Source organism: Lepeophtheirus salmonis, chromosome 14, assembly GCF_016086655.4.
Source record: "Lepeophtheirus salmonis chromosome 14, UVic_Lsal_1.4, whole genome shotgun sequence".
In the NCBI taxonomy this organism is placed as follows: Eukaryota; Metazoa; Arthropoda; class Copepoda; order Siphonostomatoida; family Caligidae; genus Lepeophtheirus; species Lepeophtheirus salmonis.
This window is the reverse complement of record NC_052144.2, coordinates 36,979,188-37,000,047: the sequence shown is the minus strand read 5'-3', so window position 1 is coordinate 37,000,047 and position 20,860 is coordinate 36,979,188. Positions and strand designations below refer to the sequence as shown.

General features: G+C 32.2%; 1 protein-coding gene across 3 annotated transcripts in view; it reads right to left on the bottom strand.

Moving 5' to 3' along the window:
- Positions 1–17,171, bottom strand: part of LOC121129186 (neurotrimin) — a 65,108-nt gene extending 47,937 nt beyond the window's left edge. Inside the window, exon 1 of one of the 3 annotated variants that reach the window (XM_071893354.1) lies at positions 16,936–17,171. In XM_071893354.1, the coding sequence (XP_071749455.1) occupies positions 16,936–17,008 (73 nt within the window). In that variant the 5' untranslated portion in view covers positions 17,009–17,171. Of the gene's footprint in view, positions 1–9,803; positions 9,962–16,935 lie in introns of those variants that run through there. The other 2 variants (XM_071893353.1, XM_071893356.1) reach the window with 2 other exon arrangements.
- Between the last annotated feature and the right edge of the window lie 3,689 nt (positions 17,172–20,860).

Here is a 20,860-nt window from a genome sequence, read left to right as displayed (position 1 = left end):
TTTATAGCCCCTATTAAAATCCTTTAAGAAAGTAAAATGTAGATATTCATATGGTATAGGATATATTTATATATATAGATGTATATTAATTTTTTTATATTTGTACAATATAGAAAATATATATTTTTTTTATCAAGTCATATTATGTAGACAGTTGGAATACAGAAAAGCTCTCACGTCTTTAGATATTCTCATCAAAAAGTACAAATAACATGTTGTCTTTATCTACATATTGTGTACAATATGTAAAATAAAATCATCAAACACATTTTCGCAACATTTGTTGCATATGGGCTCCTAGGTATCTCTCATCAACCTCTCCCTACCTTTCACCCCCTTTATTCATATATATTAGTAGTGTTGTGCAAGTCCTTAAATATTCATTCGAGTCTTGAGACCGGTCCTTCGGACTGTCAGAAATAGACCAGATTAAAAGAGGAAGATGTAAAGCTGAGTGACGTAATTCATAACCCAACTTTATAAGTTTTAGAACTGATCTGTCCAGTTCTGAACTGGACCGGACCGAGAGTGAACTGGACGGGATTAAAGTCTTCAGTCCTAAGTAAGGGCTGACACAACACCAGGGGCGTTGCTAGCTTTCATCATTTGTGTATTGGGGGGCTTAGCCCACAAAATTATCAAAATCGTTATATAATTACTTATATATATAGAAATCTATATATATTAGGTCAAGTAAAAAGTTCTGAGCGTTTTTCTCTAGATGTCTTTAGTGAGTAATATCTACCGATTAATACATTGCATAAATAAAGACTTAAACTATGCTTCAAGGTTGACCATACAATTTAAAAAACTTCATAAACAGTTTTGTGTTTGTTACAGCGTTCCAAAACAGAAGTAAAAAATCAAAAAAAAAATCGATGCATTCTTGAGTATCTCTACGTTTCTAGACCCAATACATTATCAAATACTACAACAAAGGGGTGTTTCTAGCGATTTAGTTATGGTAATATGGATGTCGGGATAACAGAAACAAAGAATTAAGGTAGAAGAAAAGAGACAGAGAGAAGGAGAGAGATATAGAAAGACTGAAGTGAAAACAGGTTTTATTTTGGTCGAACAGAGCCTTTTAATGACCCCGGATGCCAAAATAATATCATAATTAAATGCTTGGTTATTTTATACATCTCTACTCACTAAATTTCAGACGCTATTTATAGACTGATCGAGAGTGCTGTTATCGCGTATATCTAAATAAGGAGCTACTGATAGGATATATATATATGTGATAAATTTACCCTCTTAACGGTATAAAAAATGTGACTTTAGATTAGGCTTAGTAATTGCTAAAGTACTCCCTGGGTTAACGCGTCATATAAGAAAAAATATTCTCAAAATAGCTTTGTTATTCCTATATTCTTGAGGGGAGAACATCTCAGTATCAAGTAATCACTAGTGAGTGTGATCATGAAAAACGATGAATAACACGTAGGTTTTCTTGGGGAATTATCTTCTATATTATTCATGCAATGTTAGTCTGTTCATTGACACCTAATAAGTTTGGACATCCTACCTGTCACAACTGACTAAAAAATACGTTTCTCTTCTCTTTTATCTTACCCTATGAATAAAGATAAGGAGTTGGGATCAATTGACGAATTAGTTGTTTCAAATATTTGGAAAAGGTACGGAACTCTCCTGGATCAACATGGTGACCAATAAGAGTAATTAAGTTTGGCCGAAGGACTTGACTTCCTGCCACACCTCGAAAAAAGGTCTAAAATTGCTTCAAAAGAATTTGACTTCTTCATCTTGATGGACTATTGGCTTCAAATTCGATTTTAATCTGATTGATTTTATTGTATGTGTGTGTAGGATGCAATCGCATGAAAAACCAACCGAACCCTCTGCAACACCAAAAACGAACTTATCGGTTGGATTGAGACGAATTTCCATGATTTGCCTAGGCATTAAGTGGTGAAGACCTGCTTTTGCTTTTGACATCGTATAGCGACAGACTGGAGGTAATATTATTGAATAAAATAAATTAGAATCCATCAAGCTTTCAGAATCTGCCTTTATTTTTTTTTAATCTGATTGGAGAAAAAATTGCGTCCGAAAAAAAATCCATTTTTGCGACTCAGATAGCTTGCACACCCTGTATATACCGATTTTACCACAACCAACATCCCAGTTATACGACTTGCGCACAACATATGAAACACTTTAAATTTCTTATGATGTCATTATATCAATATTCACATGACGTCCTTAACAATTATTCATCTAGATGCAAAATCCCTCTACCAAAGACCAAATTTTTTATGCGCCTTGCTTGATGATCTAGCCCGAAATTCTTCAATGGAAAGAATTTATAAGTTCCATCCAACAAAAATTAAAGAACCATATACCCGTTTATGTAGGATTTTCAGACCGAACCATCCAACACTAATATATATTTATATGTACATATAAAATTTCAATATCATTTACTTTTAGTACGTATGTACAATTTTCAAAAAAAAACGGACTTCTGTATATGTAGAGTTTTATTTTATCTTTTTTATGAATATTATTACTTGTTTTTAATAAAGTTTCTTAACCTTTTTATTATTTAAAGTAATGATATACCTACATACATAAGGGGGGACTACCTGAAGGCAACTGCCGCTACCCCCTCCTTCATTTTGAAAAAGAACTTTTTCGTCTTGTTTATGAATATTATTTTATCATTTGTATATTTATTAAAAATATATTCATATATGTAAAAGAAAGTTGTTAGTTAGTATTTATTTCGTTTACTTTAACTATTATATCCCTCCCCCCACTTCTATTTTTCGTATGATTGCCCATATAAATGACTCATTAAATGGGTAAAGAGAGGAGAGTTGAATAGAAATGTGGATATATATATATACATAAATAACGATAATGATCTTCTTATGGGGATGGGATGATATGCAATGTATGAACAACATTTGGGAATATTTATTTGTCAAATGACCAAATAATATAATGATTTTGGGCATGGATTTGAAGGGGATCTACTCAGAGAAATCATTAATTATTAATGAGTCTATTATGTAACTTACCTTTTATTCATTTTAAAGAATAGCTATACTTTTGCCTTTAAATATTTTCCCTGAGGACATTTTGCCTTACAGCCTATTAGCCACAAGGGTATTCTGCCTTAAAATATAAATAAATGTGGTTTAATAACAATAAAAAAATTATTGATACACTTCAAATAAAACATACACTTTAACATTTGGTGCTCTCCCAATAGTTTGCCGGATTACGTATCCTACTGGAGTCCGTCCTGAACGAGTTCTAGGGCTGTTACATTGTTCAACCAGCCACCGATATCAAAATTCATTAACAAACTGGAGAGGCTGGAGACGGAATGTCCTTGAAAAGGTTGAATATTGTCTAAAAGATGTGTCCTCCTAATCATAAAATTCAGGGCATTCATAAACAAAATGAAGTGGTTCTTCATCTCTTAAACCATACCCACGACATAGTGGGATAACTTCATGGTAATAAATGAGGTTTATAAGTCGTTATGTCGTTATTATTTATATTTGGTTCATAAATGATTTTCCCTTTGAATTCTTTAATCAAAATATGTAATGTGTATCAATAATGTTGCGGTTCAGTCCTTATTTATTTGGTCTAGTACAGGCTTAGGACCGTTCCTATCAGTCCTCGGTACAGGTCTTTAAGACAGTACGGTCCTTCGGACTGTCGTACAAGAAATGAACTAAAAAAGAAGACATAACGTTGAGTCACGTCATCAAAGACCGAAATTATAAGTTTTAGGACTGATATGCAGGACGAAGCTGTACCCAGACAGAGACTGAAGACTGGACGGGACTCCAGTCTTCCGTCTCAAACAAGGACTGACACATAATTATGTATTACTATAATACGCGTTAAAGGGTTGTTTTCTGTCGGACTAATGATAGAATTATCCTCTTTCCCCGTATAAGCCTTGTCTGTCTATCCATGAGTCGTTTCTTCCGTTCGAATTGTTGTCCTGTTTTTACAGTACATAGTGAAATTTCGATCGCATGCATGTATTGAAATTTTGGGAATATTATTTGTCTATATTTTAAGGCTAAATATCATGAGGCAAAATGTCATATGGCAGAGTCGTTACAGGTAAAAAGTCATGTGGCAAAAAAGTTTATGGGAAAATTACCTAGCGCTCCAAAAAGATATGTGCAAAGTTCTATTGTGTGAGACTTGAGAGCACTAGAATTAGGGGGGAGGGGGGCTAAATCAAATACAATTTTAGCCCAAATTTTCGGATTTAAAATGATTTTTAAGAACTCTGAAAAAAAAAATCCAGCCAAACAATTTTTTGTATGCTTAAAGCAATAGTTATATAACAATTTAAGATTATAAAGTATAGTTTTAAGATCATAAAAAAGGTCATAAAAAGGTCAACGTTTTCTAAAAAAATGTTTAGCGTGTGTACTAGGGTGTCCAATTTTTAGTATGACCTATTAATTCGATCTTCTGTTGTATTATAACGAAAAAATTAGGTTTTTAAAGTTTCAGTCTTCAAAGGGCGTTTTTTTACTTCTATAGCCATTTTGAAAATGACTTTTCTAGAACGATATTCTCTATTTGTAAAGGGATTCAGAAGTTTCAATTTGAAAGTTATGTTGCTGAACTTCAGAGGTTTGATTTTTAAAGTTATGTTGTTGAATTTCAAAAGCTTCATTAAAGTTCCTTTAAAATACTAAAAAAATTACACATTAATGGTTGAAAAAGTAAATTGGGGGGGGGGATGTTTGGGCAGATTTTTTTTTTTTTTTTCAGAGTGCTTAAAAAATAGTTTTGCATCCTAAAAGTTGGACTTAAATTGAATTTGCTCATTTTCATGAATTAACACCCCCATCCCTACTAGAATGTGGATATTGGTTTTAAAAACTTAACAAATAAATTAAAAAGAAGCTGATCATTGTTGGAACTGTGGTTTGAAAGAAAATAGCCCGATCTGCGAGCTGACCGTATATCCGTGCATCACTACTATGTAAGGTTATTAATTTTTCAAATTAGTAAAAGGATGGATGTTAAGGGGTAATTAACATGGATTTTTTAAGAATATATAGAGAATTAATTAGTCAATTATGTCTAGAAATATTTATTCTTCAAAAAAAAAAAAGGTCTGTAGGTGTTTTAGGAAAGATTTACACAAATATTTGCTAGCAATAATAATAATTGATTATGCCAATATTTTAATGGATTTTATATGAATATACGTGGGTCGTCTGAAAATTTTCCGATCTAACAAAGATAGAAGACATTTTTTCAGAATTTTTTGTATCATTTTTGACCATAGTTTCCTTGTGATTCCACACACGTCTCCCAGTGATGCTCCCATCTCAGTAACCCGTCTAAATAGTACGTGACGTTTTGATCTACAAAATAATTGTTCACGAGACATATTTTTTCTTTTTTTTGTCTCAATTACTCCGAGTTGGATGGACTAAGACCCGTCAAATTTTAACACAACAAGCAGTTACCTATATGTCTGCTATAGTTTGAATCTATTTGAAGGTTAAACTTTCAAAAACAAATATTTAATGATAGCTCGATATCCGATTTTGTCCTTTTCACAAAAACACTCACATCAAGTCGTACAAACTACTATTACATAACAACTGCGCGTCCAAATTGTGAGTAACTTTCAACAGATGTTGGACAAGTGTGACTGCCTTTTATTTACGAGTCCTGCCATCTCACGTTGAGGTCGGAAACTTTTCAGACCATCCAAGTATAATCATTGGGGATGCCAGACTTCATTTGAAAAAATACCATAACAATAATGAATATTATCTACATCTGTACAAAAAATTGATAAAAGTGTGAGAACTTCAATTATCAAGTGTCGTTTTTTTTGTTTTGTGTTTGCCCATAATGACCATATCTTAATAAATCATGTTCTTTCTAAGTAGATACATAGATGACTAGATTGGAAACACCTACATACGGAATGGGCTGTAGTTATTTTTTTGTGAATTAATAAACATGGAAAACATTTTCAAGACTTCCGACATTCTACCTATGTATATGTAATCTGCCCACAGCTTCTCAAAAAACTTAGTACCTACATATATTCATAGATATGTTGCGCACCCACAAGTTACAACTCGTACAATCAGACTTTACAAATTACTTTTCGAATATAACTTATTAAATGTTAATCAAGTTTTCGCAAGGGCTGGACTGTTACTCTACAAAAATTATTTATGTACGAGTTGTGTTGTGGGAGACTTTTTTTTATTCTGTCAAGTCTAGTCTTAAGACCGGTCCTTCGGACTATCAGTGGAACAACTGCTTAAGAAATAAAGTTTAGAGACGTCATCCAGGACCGAACATTTCCTAGTGGTCGATTAAAATATAAACACTTTGAATTATATTTTATTAATTAACAATAGAATTTCAACAAAGTTAATACTATAAAAAGATGTTTGTCTGAGATCTCTTAATCATTAATGTAGCCGCCCTTAGCGGCAATGGTGGCTTCCAGAGGGTGGTGGAAGGCCTGGCACCTACTTTGGGTTTAGTACTCTGTCATGACATACCAGTGCAAGTTGACAGTGGTATTGACGGGCTTGGTGTTTGGATGACGGACATGCATTATAAAAGATGTTATCGAGGGGGTTGGTATCATTGTTGTAGGGAGCCAAAAGTGTCATTTAAGTCTTTCAAAATAGTCTTGCAATGGAGGAGAAGGGTTTTTTTCATTGCTCGTGTCAAAAGTGTCCTCTTCACTCTAACAAAACTCTTTCCATCCACTTTTTTGATAGCTCTTTGAACAGTTTGGTGTGAAACCACAAGGTCTTTTGCATGGGCTCTCATGTACTTGAGGAGATTGGCCTGGGCTGTTTTCTTTAACTCCTCCGGATCCATTTTGTCCTTTTTGAGAGAGCCCTTCTGCCTCTCCAACGTTTTGGACATTCTGACGACATAAACGGTGGTCCTGAATACTGCTTGGAGTGTGCGAGTGGAAATTCTTCGATCACGTTCAAGGGTCATTTGCTCGACTTGTACGCACGCTAGAGCTCATGTTTGTTTTGTTTTGTAACTAATTGTTTATGCTTTAATACATCGAAATATGAATTAATTTCAATCACTCAACCTTCGTTAATTATTAAATAAATAAGTGTTCGGATTTTAATGGAACACCTGGTAATGTTTTAGGACTGATATGCAAGACTGAAATTGGCCGGACCGAGACTGGAATGGACTGCAGTCTTCAGTCCTAAATAAGGATCAACACAACACTATATACGAGTATGTATCATTATATATTTTGGCCTTTTTCTTCTTTTCTTTACGATAATGGCTTTATTCTTATTATGATTATGGCATTTTTGTATTTGTATTTCAAATTTTGAAGTCGAAGAAGGAAAAGTTTTTTTCATTTATAAACAAAATATAAATGTAATATTTAAATGAGGCAACGGATGAGGGAGTAGAGAGGTCATGGCATTTTTATATACATACATATGTATGTATGGGTGAGAAACGGGAGGAGACTGTCGTATTTAATAGTTACATTCATGCCAAACATACATAGATATTAAATATGTATATGTCTACATTTTATGGCGTCAATTCTGCTGCATCTTCTCAAAACATGTTTATTGTTTCCAAGCTATTACTTAGATAACAATAAAGAGATATAGAGAAACAAACATCATGGCTGTTTTAGAGATTCCAAATATTATGTCTTTCCCAAAATTTGCTACTATTCGAGTATTTTGTATCACGTCATATTTTATCTTTCTATCTCAGAATTAGAGACAGCGTAAGCCGAAAGTTGAAACTCAATCAAAACAACCTTTAAATATGCGAATCAGCGCAAATTATACAGGGTGCATAATCTATCTGTGCCGTGAAAAGGATTTTGTTTTCATACACAATTTTTTTTATAGCCACTTATCATATTTTAAAAAAATAAAGCCATATTCTGAAAGCTTTATGCGTCCTGATTTATTTTATACAATAAAATCATTTCCAGCCTCAATTAAAGCCTCTATACTAGGCCAAAAACGCTAGAAGGCCTTCACCACTTTGTTTCTTGGCAAATCCTCTAACTCCTTCTTGATCTGAATGATAAGTTCGTATTCGGTGTTGCAGGGGTTTCGGTTGGTTTGTCGTTCGACCGCACCCTGCGCAGATAAGCCATTGGATGCAGATTTGGTGAGTTAGGGGGACAAACGTCCAGCAAGATGAAGTTGTCAAAATTTTCTTGGGACCATATTTGAGAGTTTTTTTGGGTTTTTTTAGGTCTGGCAGGGAGCCGAGGGATTTAGAAACCTCAAATTTCCTCCAAACTTTGCGAACAAACGTCTCACTGAGTCCCTGAGTTTGGGCAATTCTTATTTTGTCGCTCCCGGCGTGGATTCCAAGGATGGCTCAGTACCTTTTCCAAATATTTGGGACAAAAAATTATTAATATTTTATTTCATCAGAGCTGTATTACTCAAATATAACCGCTGTCTTGACTTGAACTCGATTAAATGCTCCTCTGATATAATTATATTTCTTAATATTTCGTCAAACTGAGTTTGAATTAATGTAAATATATAATATATATACACTTTTAAATGTTATGAATATTTATTAATTGCTACAAGGCTTATTATTTACGTATTCGTTTATTTATTTTTATCATTCAATATAAATAGTAGTTGCCCTATAAATATATATGTATTTTGGATATAGGTAAATATCAATAATTTTGTACATTTTAGACAAACTCATAATATATGAGTAAAGAGTTGTACTAAATATAAACATATAGAAAGTCCTTGAATTATAAGTAAAGATGGGATATGTGTAAAGAAAAAACTAATTATAGCGATTATAAAAAGGAAAAATGGTTGATGCGTGTGCTCTTTTTTTTCTTTTTCTTTTTTGTTTATTGTTGAATAATCGTGTGTGTGTTAACATCTCCTTCTAAAAGAAGAATTATCGCCTATCTTTGGTGTAAATCGATTTAAAAAAATTATAATAAAATAAATATAATATCTTCCCTACACTAATGCTCAATTGAAATTGAGGGTTCTTCTCTTTATAGCAGGCATTCCTATTCCCAGTAATTCTTGCTCCTGCCTCTTCCTGGCCCTCTTACAAAAAAAACCATTTTTAATTATAAAAAAATACTTTGTTTAAAAAGGATCGGTAGCTAAAATTGACAGAGAGCTTTCTTCATAAAAATAGGTACGCAAATTTACAACCATTGGATGATCAGAGTGCATTGTCGAAGTGGCACATGGACTTTCATAGGAGAGTCCATGTAGAAGCTTTACTGCTCCTAAGCTAAAAGTTTACAAATGTATATGTAGAACATCAATTTCTGACCTTTTATCGATTAAGTGCATACTTTACAATATGTCATATGTATTTTTAGAAAATATATTTCCAATCTTTCAAAACTAAAATTTTACATTTAAGTAGTATTGAATGGCCTTTGATGTGAAGTGTGACGTGTATCCTGAGGTCATACCAAATTCCCAACCCATTAGGAGCTGTTGATAACAGCAAAAACATTATGGGCCAAAATACTTATTTATTGGATGCGGTTCTGGGATATTTCCCCCCGGGAATTGGCATTTAAATTCGGTGATTTTAGGGAAATGAATGCAAAAATACATTACAATTGACTTCAAGTGGGGAGAGATGCATTTTAAAACTTAAAGTATATGTGAGAAGATATATTTATTTATATATATGAGGACAAAATTATGGTCGTTCGAATCCTTTCACTTTTACGTTTTTCAAATCATTTATAATATAAAATATTATTAATGCAGTACACTTACTCCATGTTAGGGGTGTTTTCGGGTACGGCCAGATTCCAAAACGGGATGCAACCCACCGCCAATACTTGAAGAAACTACTAAGAGCCCCAAACATCACCCAATTGTACCCCGAATATGAGGTTTGTTTCCGGGTACCGCCAGGTCCCAAAATGAGATGGAACCCACAACTGATGCTTGAAGAAACTTATAATAACCCTTCACAACTCCCCATTGTAAACTCTTCCTTCAAAATATTGGAGGTGTTTTCAGGTTCATCCCTCGGTTTGGAAATCTTGATCGGTCAGTATCGCAAATATAGGTAAATTTTTAAGTTAAACCAAAAAAACTGAAAAATAAACTCGGGCGTTTGGCCCGAAATATAGGTAAATTTTAAGACCAAACTGAAAAATAAACTCGGGATTGGCCCGAGTCGCAACACTAAATGCCACCAATAGAACAAGTTTTCAAAAAGAAAACCGTTCATTATTCCAAATATATATTGAATTTCAACTTTTGTCCTCTATACAATATATTTATGTACATGTTATTCCAATGAACTTCTAACCTCGCAAATATGGATTCAAGTTTGAATTTAATGAACGAAGTTCATACAAAACATTTGTTTAAATGAGATGTGAATGAAACATACAAATTATGCCGAGAAATGAAATGCTTGAACAACATTTTCATCTACAAAGTAATCTAAAAATGACGATAAAATGTACATTTTGCCGAACATATAAATATTACAGATTTTTTTTTCAAGGGGAAGGTCCATTGACTCAAAGAGCGATGGAGTGTGCAGTGTTTTTGATTAATTACATGTTGTTATACAAAAAAAAGTCCATTATTTTTAGGACAAAAAGTAACTTTAAATTCGGCTTTGGCGGCTGCTTTGTTTTTTATTTGCTAATAAAATAAAATCTTAGTTCGTAGCACTAACACACCCCTTACTTTTGAATAGTCTGGATTCACAGTGTGCTTGACGTATCCACGCAACCAAACATGCGGAATGTTTTGGGTATTACTGTATAGTGTAAACTAGGGTGGTTATTTTTTCTCGAATTTCGATTACAGCTAGTTCATAAAAGTTGTGGTACGGTAAGGAAATAACTTATGCAAAATTAGCACATTTAGTTCAAAGTTTTAAAGGAAACAAAAGTTCTTTATTTCGTCAATTAAGATTAAAATGTAACATAAATCATTATTTTACATGTATTAATTATGATAGACATTATTCTAACCTATAAAAAAAGATTTATGAATTTTTTTTTTTCTAAAGCTACCCTGTGGAACAAAAAAAGAGAATAAAATAAAAATAAAATGTAAAAAAAGGGTGCACACTATATTTGAATCATTCAATTTTTCAAACTTTTTTCTTTGTTCTATCAGACAGTTTTAAAATGACATTTTTTATAGGTTAACGAAATCATCAATATCTATACATATTTATAAAGTAAATTTAATTTTTTTGCCTTTTTTCATCATTTGATCGAGATGGGTAACCTAAAAATGAGCTTTTATGACAATAAAATTTTGCATATGTAGCTTTCATAACATATGACAACTTTTCGGCACTAGCCCGAATGGAAATTTGAAAAAAAAAGTGAAAATTAAATGGCTCTAGTGTATACTCACATAAAATTTTAATATTCATTAGGAATGAACACTACATTTTCTAGGAAAATTCATAAATTATTTATCAAAAGGAATTGTTTTTAAATATTTGAATTAGTATTAACTAGTGTTGGATTCGAGAATCCTTATAACTAATTAAAAAGGAACTTGATATTCCTATAGTAAACGTTACTCGAATTTACTCGTCCGTCATATTTGATAAAAATATGACTTAACTTGAACCCAAATAATGAACAAAAATCGAAAGATTTGAGTATGATTGGACAAATTTATTGTATTAATAAAAAAAGGGTTAAAAAACTACAAACTTTCCTTTCTTTTTAAAAGAACAGTTGATGTATTTAAAAGGAGATACAACATTTTATAGTATACGAAAATTTTCAAAACCTCAAACTCGATCATACTCCAAAATTCATATATTGTCCTACACGAGCTCGACTTGACGAAAAACTCAAAAACTTATAATCAAAAGTAAAGTTTTTCCTCATACAGTTTGATTTTTCAACTTTTTTGGAATTAAGATTACGGCGGAAAATTTGTCATATGGTATGTAAATGACCGATGCAAAATTGAATTGTCCTAAGAGGTCATCTTTAGGTCACACATATTGATCAAATTAGGATATTAGGCAAAAACCCTTTACTTAGTTAATATAGATACTAAAAAGTAATTTTTATTGTATTTGCAACAAATATTTTTGATAGACCTTTTTTTTTGCTAATAAAAAGTGTTATTTCTGAAATTGTCAGATGGAACAAAAAAAGAAAAAGGAAAGTTTGAAAAATTCGATGTTCCGCGTATAGTGCGCATCATTTTTATTTTTATTTTACATTTTCAGACAGGAAAAATCATTTTTTTTTATGTTATTCTCCCTTTTTCTCCATTGGGTAGCTTTAGAAAAACTTTATTATTCTTTTTATAGGTTAAAATAATGTCTATCATCATTAATTAATGTAAAATAAGGATTAATGCTGTAGTTTAATCATTATTGACGAAGTAAAGAACTTTTGTCTCTTTTCAAACTATGAATTAGATGTGCTACCTAAAGATGATATCGTAGGAAAATAAAATTTAGCATAGGTTAATTTCTTACAACACGATAACTTTTCAGAACTTGCCCTAATCCAAATTCGAAAAAGTTGAAAAACAAACCCCTTCTTCTGTATAATATGGATAGGAATATGATTTTTGCAAAACAAACCGCCCAATTGTACATGCTTATTTTCAAAATGTTTATGTGGTAAGTAATTCACTCATCTATGACTTTAAATGATTTAATTAGGGTGATTTATGTCAATCGAATTCAATTCTTAACACAACAAGCCTTTATATGTCTAAATCTATTTGTAAAGATTACACTTTATAAACAGATTTTTAAAGACTCGATTTTGTCCATATTCACAAAAACCCTCACATCATCTCACTCAAACGACTGTTGCATAACAACTACGCCTCCAAAATGGCTGAAACTTTGGTGAGTAACTGTCAACAGATGTTAGATAGATGTGACTAGCTTTTATTTACGAGTACTGCCATCTTCACGTTGAGGTAGATAACTTTTCAGACCACCCTCATCCCTCAACCATAATGTTATAATTATAAAAAAAGAGTGATATATCGTTACTAAAAAATTCAAAAAACCTTCCAATATCAGAGAAATAATTTTAGTAGACATTTGTAATTAAAACCTAATGTTTGATTCGTGTCTCAAATCCTACTAATCAAAATTCGCCAAAAGTAAGTAAAATGTTTATTGAATTGAATATATATTATATGGGCCTAAACTGACTCCAAAATTTATGCCATTAGGATTTTGCAAAGTCAGCAAAATTTTACATCTATGAAAAGGTTTAATGTAGATTGGAAACGCCGCTTTGGTAATATTGAACACGTAATTACTAAATCTTTTATTACTTTTTTCTTATAAAATTATTTTTCCCCGTTATTTTAACTCTTTTTGAGACAAATTTTTGAGAGAATAATTTTAAAATAAGAAAAATTACGATTATTTATTAAAAAAAAGTAATTTTAATTCCAAATAAGTGTTTAAATTTTATGTTAGTATATACCAGGGATCTGCAACCTATGGCACACGTGCCACTGCTAGCAGGCAGAGGCATATTGACTGGCACACACGAATTAGAACATATTTCCGTAGTGATTCACTCATTGATTAGAAATGTTGAAATTGACACTCCATGTCTCAAAAGTTGCCTACCCCTGGTATACAATATACAGTAACACACTAAACAGTTCTGATAATTGGTTCCGAGGATATATCGAACACTTTTTAACCCGGACTATTCAAAAGCAAAGGCGTGTGTCAGAACTACGAACTAAGATTGTATTTCTTTCACAAATAAGTAGTTGATTTTATGGAAATGATCTCGAAATAAAAAATACTTCAGTAGCAAAACCAGTTTTTATCCAATCTGGACTAAACCTCATGTTTCTGTATTGAGGGTTGTCTATGGACGTCAAATAAATAATTCATCAATTGAATCAAAATTTATGCAATAAATTCAATAAAATTTGAAAAAAATAATAAATTAAAATCTTTTTTATATTCAAGACTTTCAACAACCATTCCTTCCTTCCAAAAGGGCACTCCATGTCAAGTGGACACATTTTTTGGAAATTTTTGACATGGTAATCAGCGATTTGATTAATTTTTAGTGAGGATGTTTATCTTAACAAAAGAACACTATATCTGAAATTTTAGACTTATGCAAGCACAAAGGCCCGTTTCGGAGTTGCTCAAAGTTTGGCCCTTTTCGTAGGATACTCAAAATTTAGTGGAACATAACCTTTCTCAGACTCAACCGATTTCAAAAATGTAAGGCTTTAAAATACTCACAAGAGCAAGTATAAACAAATTAGGAATTTACAATTATTGCAAATATGACCTTTTTTAATTATTGTCCTAAATAAAGATAATTCCATTAAGATCCCACACTATTTTTTTGCATAGTTATATTGCATGAATAGGTTAAACTTTCAAACAAAAAATTGCAAACTCAAATTAGAAGCTTGGCTGGGGCACCATTTTTAATATTTACCATTTTTATTTACATAATATTTTTTAAACAAATATTATTTTTTTAATAAAAATTAAATTAAATCACTTGCTCACATTAGTATTTTAAAACAAACATTTTTGAAGATCGGTGATGACGATATCGCAAGGTTGTGTACACTTGACAAGGAATGTACTCATAATATGACTATGAACCCATCATAGAATTACAATTTTTTCACAAGCAGAAAGATTGTTAAAAAGCCCGCTATTTTAGGATTTATATTTAGTAAGATTAGCTTTTTAAAGACGTTTATCATTATAATCATGTGCAGAATTGGCACTGGGATCGGAGGAGGCAGTTATGTCCCCACATAGGTGGTACCATTTCAAAGGTGTGATCAAACTATTTGGTCTATTTGATTTCAATTCCGAACTACCAGCAAAAAAATTAGACTTTCTTATGTTTGTTTTTTTAATTTTGTTTAATAAGAGATCTTCAGTCTCGTCAACACAAATGTAATCTATTATAATTTGCTAAAAAAAGAGTCTGAATTAGGTACATTTTTATTTTCAAAAAATTATTCGAATATCTCCTTGAAAGTAATAAAATTCATCCACACCATAACATAACCTATATTTCAGCCAAATTAAGTCTCATAAATCAAATTAAGTTCCGAAACTATAGCGCACACTGTTAACTCATCGCGGATGTAAATTTAGGCTAATATATTTTTAAGTCATGCATAGTTATCCCCCAACCCATCCCCCGTGATTGAATCCTGGATATGGCTCGTTGACCATATGTTAGACACCTCCGTTTAAATTACATAGATCTTAACAGGAGGAGTCAAAAAAGTGATTCAAGAGCCAATCTAAAGAAATAATAAAATACACAAAATGTTTACCTTGATTGAAATTGTGGCCAAGTTCGGTGGATGAAGAAACTAACAATTTACATCATGCTGCAAAGTGAGTATCTAAAAACTAGGTTTGAAACGACTATGGTGCTCTTCTCAAATGAAGCATCTTCCCTTAAATGTGGGAAATATCTTAATTTCTAACATTATTTCATTTCGAGTACATTACTTTAGAATACAATGCTCCCTATATTAACAGACACGCCAGCATAGAATTAGGCCAAGTTAGATGGCATGTACACAATCAAAATTGTCCTATTGCTTTTCTTTTTCCCCTTATTGCCAAGATGGAAATGCACCGATAAGGTATAAGTGGACATTTATAGTGGTACATTTAAACCATCTGACCTATAAAATATCTTGAAATCCATTTACATATCATATGTAAATTTTCTTCCTTACTAGCGACCTGGATTCGAACTCCCAAACACTGATTTCAAAACAATAACTTCTCCTGATCGTGTTGTCCTCTAACCTGAGGTGGCTCCGTGGACTTATACTTTACTAGTGTATCTGTTTGTGCCCTTTCCATGGACATGTCAGGGGCGTCTGCAGGGGGGAGAGGCTTGGGGTGTTTTTTTGAAAAAACTTCAAAAATTAAAATTTTTACTCCGAAAAAAAAATTTACCTCTGTTTTTTGATTATTTGTTTTCCTCCAGAGCGATTTTTTTTAATAGTACAAAACAATAATTCCTTCATTTGGCAAGGGATACAACCCCTCTAGCTGGCCCACCTGCGAACGCCCCTGCATGTTTCCACCCCCATAAATTCATTCAATGTTCAGTATTTGTGGAACAAACAGTTGAAAATCAACTTTTTTGACCTTTATTAAAAAAAAAAGATCCAAAATATATTTTATTAATTTTAAATTTATATTTGTAACAATATAAAATATAAACACCTCTAATCAACAAATCAACTAATTGAAAAAAAGGCCGTCGCGATATTTCAGTCGGAAAAATGACATATGTGTAGCAAAACTTGACGCTAAAATTTCCAGTGAATTTTATTTTCCAAAAATATATCTTGTTAAGAAAATATTAAGAAAATAAAGTCATTTCTTTTTGCGACGTTCCTGATTGGAATTATTTGATTTTAAGGAGAAATTATTGAAATTAAATTAAGTTTGCAATCCCTGAACATGAGTTATTCCAAAATGGACGAATGGACAATAAAATGATGTATTTTACATGATATAAAGAGATATTTAAATATCATAAAAGTTGCAAAAATTTAACACAACAAAAAATATTTTAAGAAATAGATAAAACTTTTACCCTACGAGCCTTTCACAAAACAAAAAGCCTGGACCGTGATACTCTCCATCAAATACTGGCCAAAAAACCTTTATTTTTTGGAAACTACAAAACACCATCATCTCTTAAAACACTAAGGCGACAATAAAAACAAATTAACTTAATAAATAGACCTACTGCACCTCTCGGACCATTGAGTTTGAATACACACAAAAGGGGTAAACCCATTTAATAAAAAGGATATCGTAAAAATATATATATATATACCATAGTATATGAATTAAGAATAATCAAATTTATTATTATATGAAGGCTCTCCTTACCTCCAGGAGCTTGAACTCGAACAGAAATGAAAAATAATATCCATTTACTACAAACTAAACCATTCTTCCACATTTTTATCAGCACACAAAAAAAGCTATTTATGTATTATTTTGCTATGTTTTAATATCCTAAATGAATTAGAATTCGATGGAGATGGTTGTACTTTAGGAATGGGGAGACGACCACACTGACCAACAGGGGGGAAACGATGTCTCAAGAAGGAAAAGCAAAAAAGAATGGAATGATGAAAAAAGAAGAAGAAAATAAAATGAAGGGAGGGAAAATTTCTTCTTTTCTTTTGCCGTAAAAGAAAATAAATCGCTCGCCCGATGAGCGGTGGTAGCTTATCTAATGTAAATTAATGCGAATGTACTGTACGCAGTACATCCACCAACACTCTTGATGAAAGAATGAGACTTATCCCTCTTTGCATACATATATCTATATATACGTCATAATCATTTCACGAAATTTTATTTGAATTTTATATCTATATTATGTACACTTCATCTATATTAATAAAAGCTGGGTATATATTATTCAATGTGCCACAATTTAGTTTTTTGGGAATAAAATGGCAAAAGGACATACCGATATTTCTGAAATTTGAATACATGACTGTGTCCGTTGTAAGCTGATAAATTAACATTTGCCAATGTTTTCTGCAATAAAGCCTGGAAATGCAATATCAACTTGTATTTTGTAAATACAAATGGACTTAAAATTTCATTAAAAATGGTGTAGCTATTAAATAAAACTCTAATAAGGACATACTTTCCTATATTTTTTGACAGCTTCAAATAATGTACTTCAATACAATTATTACTTATAACTAATAAGATTTAATTCAACTATAAAAAATCCAAACATTCCTCAATTATTTATGAAGATATATTAAGGGGCCTGGACTTATTCTTATGCATAGTTTGTGTTAAAAGCAACCTTGGATTTGATTTGTCAAATGTGTCTCGTCAACATAAAAGCAAGTTAGAATGATTTTTTTACAAAATTTAGTGTAGATTACATTTGTATTCATCGACGAATTATCCTCAATTTCTATCAACAAACAATTCTCATTAACCATTTGGAGGCGCCTTAAATTAGACTTAAAGTAGCCAAAATTGTTGTTTACAATCAAAGAATGAGGAATTGATATTATTATTTTTTGAAAGGCGATATCGGAAACAATATAAGTCTCTAAAATCAAATAAAGTTTATAAGCCATAGGTGAAATGGCTTATAATTGAATCAAATAATAGGTTGGGGAAAATGTAATTTCCAGCCCTTTTTTAAATAACTATGTCTTGTTGATAATTGATTACATCGGATCAAACAATAAGACGTTGTAAAGATGTGAGTATATACTACCAACGCTTTTAAACAATTTTGCACTTTGCACGTGAACTATCGTGTGTCGAGCATGGAGGTCTCAAAGGAATAAATTCCCCATATTTCACATATTTACAACCTGAAGGGGAAAGGGGTCAAGAGCGACCAAGAAAATGTAAGATGTATACAGAGACAATACTCTATCGGTTTATGTTGCACAACAATGGTTCGATCAATTTCGTTCTGCTATAGTAGAGGTGAATGATGCACTACGCACTGACAGGCTTGTCTTCGAAAATGTCGATAAAATCATCAAAAATATCGAGATAGACTGTCAATATTATCAGTCGTAGCATCGCCAAGTGACTACAACCTGCTCCTGTCTATGTACAACGCAAATGGGGCTACAAATTTGCCCTCAATAGAGGGCTGTGAAAATTAGATGTCGGAGTTTTGTATCAATAGGGACAAGGACTTCCACGAAAAGGGCATCATGAAGTTGGATTCTTGTTGGTAGCAAGATATTAAACAGAAAGGAGCATGTTTGGCTAAAATCAGATGAGTATAACACTTCTTATAAAGTATTGAAGGGAAAGTGAAAAATACGATATAACTTTTTGCTCAACATAATATGTTTAAAAAATATTTTGCCGTCAATAGTGTTGGTTCGGTCCTTATTTAGGACTGTGGTCCAGTACAGTCCGACTGGTTGGTCCTTTAATAAAGATAAAATCTATTATAAAGCTAAGTAAGAATTTAATCATCGATATTTTAAATAAATAAATCATCGATTTAATTATCGATTAAAATCGATTGATATATCATTGATATTTTTATGGGAAATTCCAAGGACCATTCGGAACTGTCTTAAGACCGCACTGGACTGGGTCGAATAAATAAAGACTCATACAGCTGTATAAATGTAAAACAATTCAATGGGATTTTCTTTTTTCTTTATTTTTGTTCAAGATTGTTTTTATATTGTAGCACCACAAATGCCCTTGACAATTCATTTTTTCTGTTTATTCTTATCACATAAATATTAGGACTGCATATTATGTATATTGAAGTATTTTTTATATAGAGAGTTATACATAGAATTAGTCGTAGTATTAAAAAAAATAGAGCATCTTTGTAGAAGTCTCAAATGCTGCAGATATGAGCATACATTATTTTATAATTTTCTTACTCATTTAAATATGAAATGATGGGGATTTTATTCCTTTATCTTTCTTAGTGAAAAACTCGGCATTAACATTGAAATTAGTTGTTACTTTATGGATAAAAAGTTTTTTCTTGCTCCTTTTATTGCTCGTAAATATGTTTTAAGTTAATAATAATTATATATTGAAAGATAGGCTATCAAGAAAAAGTAACCATTTATGGGTTGTAAATTAAGATCAAGGTCTTGAGCTCCCATAAGAATAGGAATCTAGTTTTTAAGTTCAAAAACGTATAGTCTGGGGGTATCCTATCGCCCTATAAGGTACAGAAGGTTTGATCCACTGAAAGTACTTATGTCACCTAGAACATTGTTTTGTTTTTTGGTTTTTTTGCCAGCCAAACCTCCCTGCTGGGTCTGGCCTCTAGACCCCTCTGAAAATAGCCTCTGAATAGTTTTTTTACCCATAAGTTACATGTACAAAACTTACACCAATTATAATACTATCTCAGGACATCATAAAAAAAGAAATTGAACTTTTCTGGCGCCCAGCAGTTCACATCCACAGCCCGTGGGCTGGGTTGTATTATAGAATAATAGAAGGGTTATTAGGTGCCTAGAAATACGACAGCAGTAGATTTTAAACTGTATTTTTGCCCAGTACTTCCCTTGTACAACATGAGAGCTGGGGTGTTTTTTTGGGATATTATGAGGGCTTCTTGATGCTTAGGGAATCGGTAGCAAAGAAATTTAACTTGACCAAGGTCCAGGTGTTTGCCTGCACAACCCGTGGGCTAGTTTTACAGAATATTAGATAGGTTCCTGTGTGCCTAGAAACGCGGCGGTGGTAGAGTTTAAACTGTATTTTGGCTTATCCTTTACCTGTAAAACCTGAGAGTATGTATTTTTGGATATGAGGAGGGTTCCTTGATGCTCAGAGAAGCGGCTGTGAAACTGCAAGTTCGCCGTCTGACACAGAATACAGTAATCAGTTATTCATTACGTGCCATAGACGCAAAGGAACAGTGACGTTGGCGTCTGACCCAGAATAGATCAACAACTTCCTCATCGCGTGTCATTGAAACAGAAGAGCTGTGAGGTCACTGTCTTGCAAAGAAAATAAGGCAAACTACTTCATCACGTTCAATAATATGAAAGATGAGCAATCGATAGTTTATCTTGAATATTTTTTCTTCTCCAAACCTTATATTCTTCTTTAAAATAAAAGTATGCTAAGGAACATAACAAAATGCATTGATAATTATTATTTATTTTTTCTTTAAAATGAAGTAGAAGAATTATTAATTGATTTTAATTTCTTAAGGTCCTGGTTACACTGGGCAAGCCTACACTAACTCCTATAAAAAAAGGTACAAAACATGCAGCGAGAATAATTCCTAGAATTTTACGGTCTTTCTTTTTTGTTTAAAAGG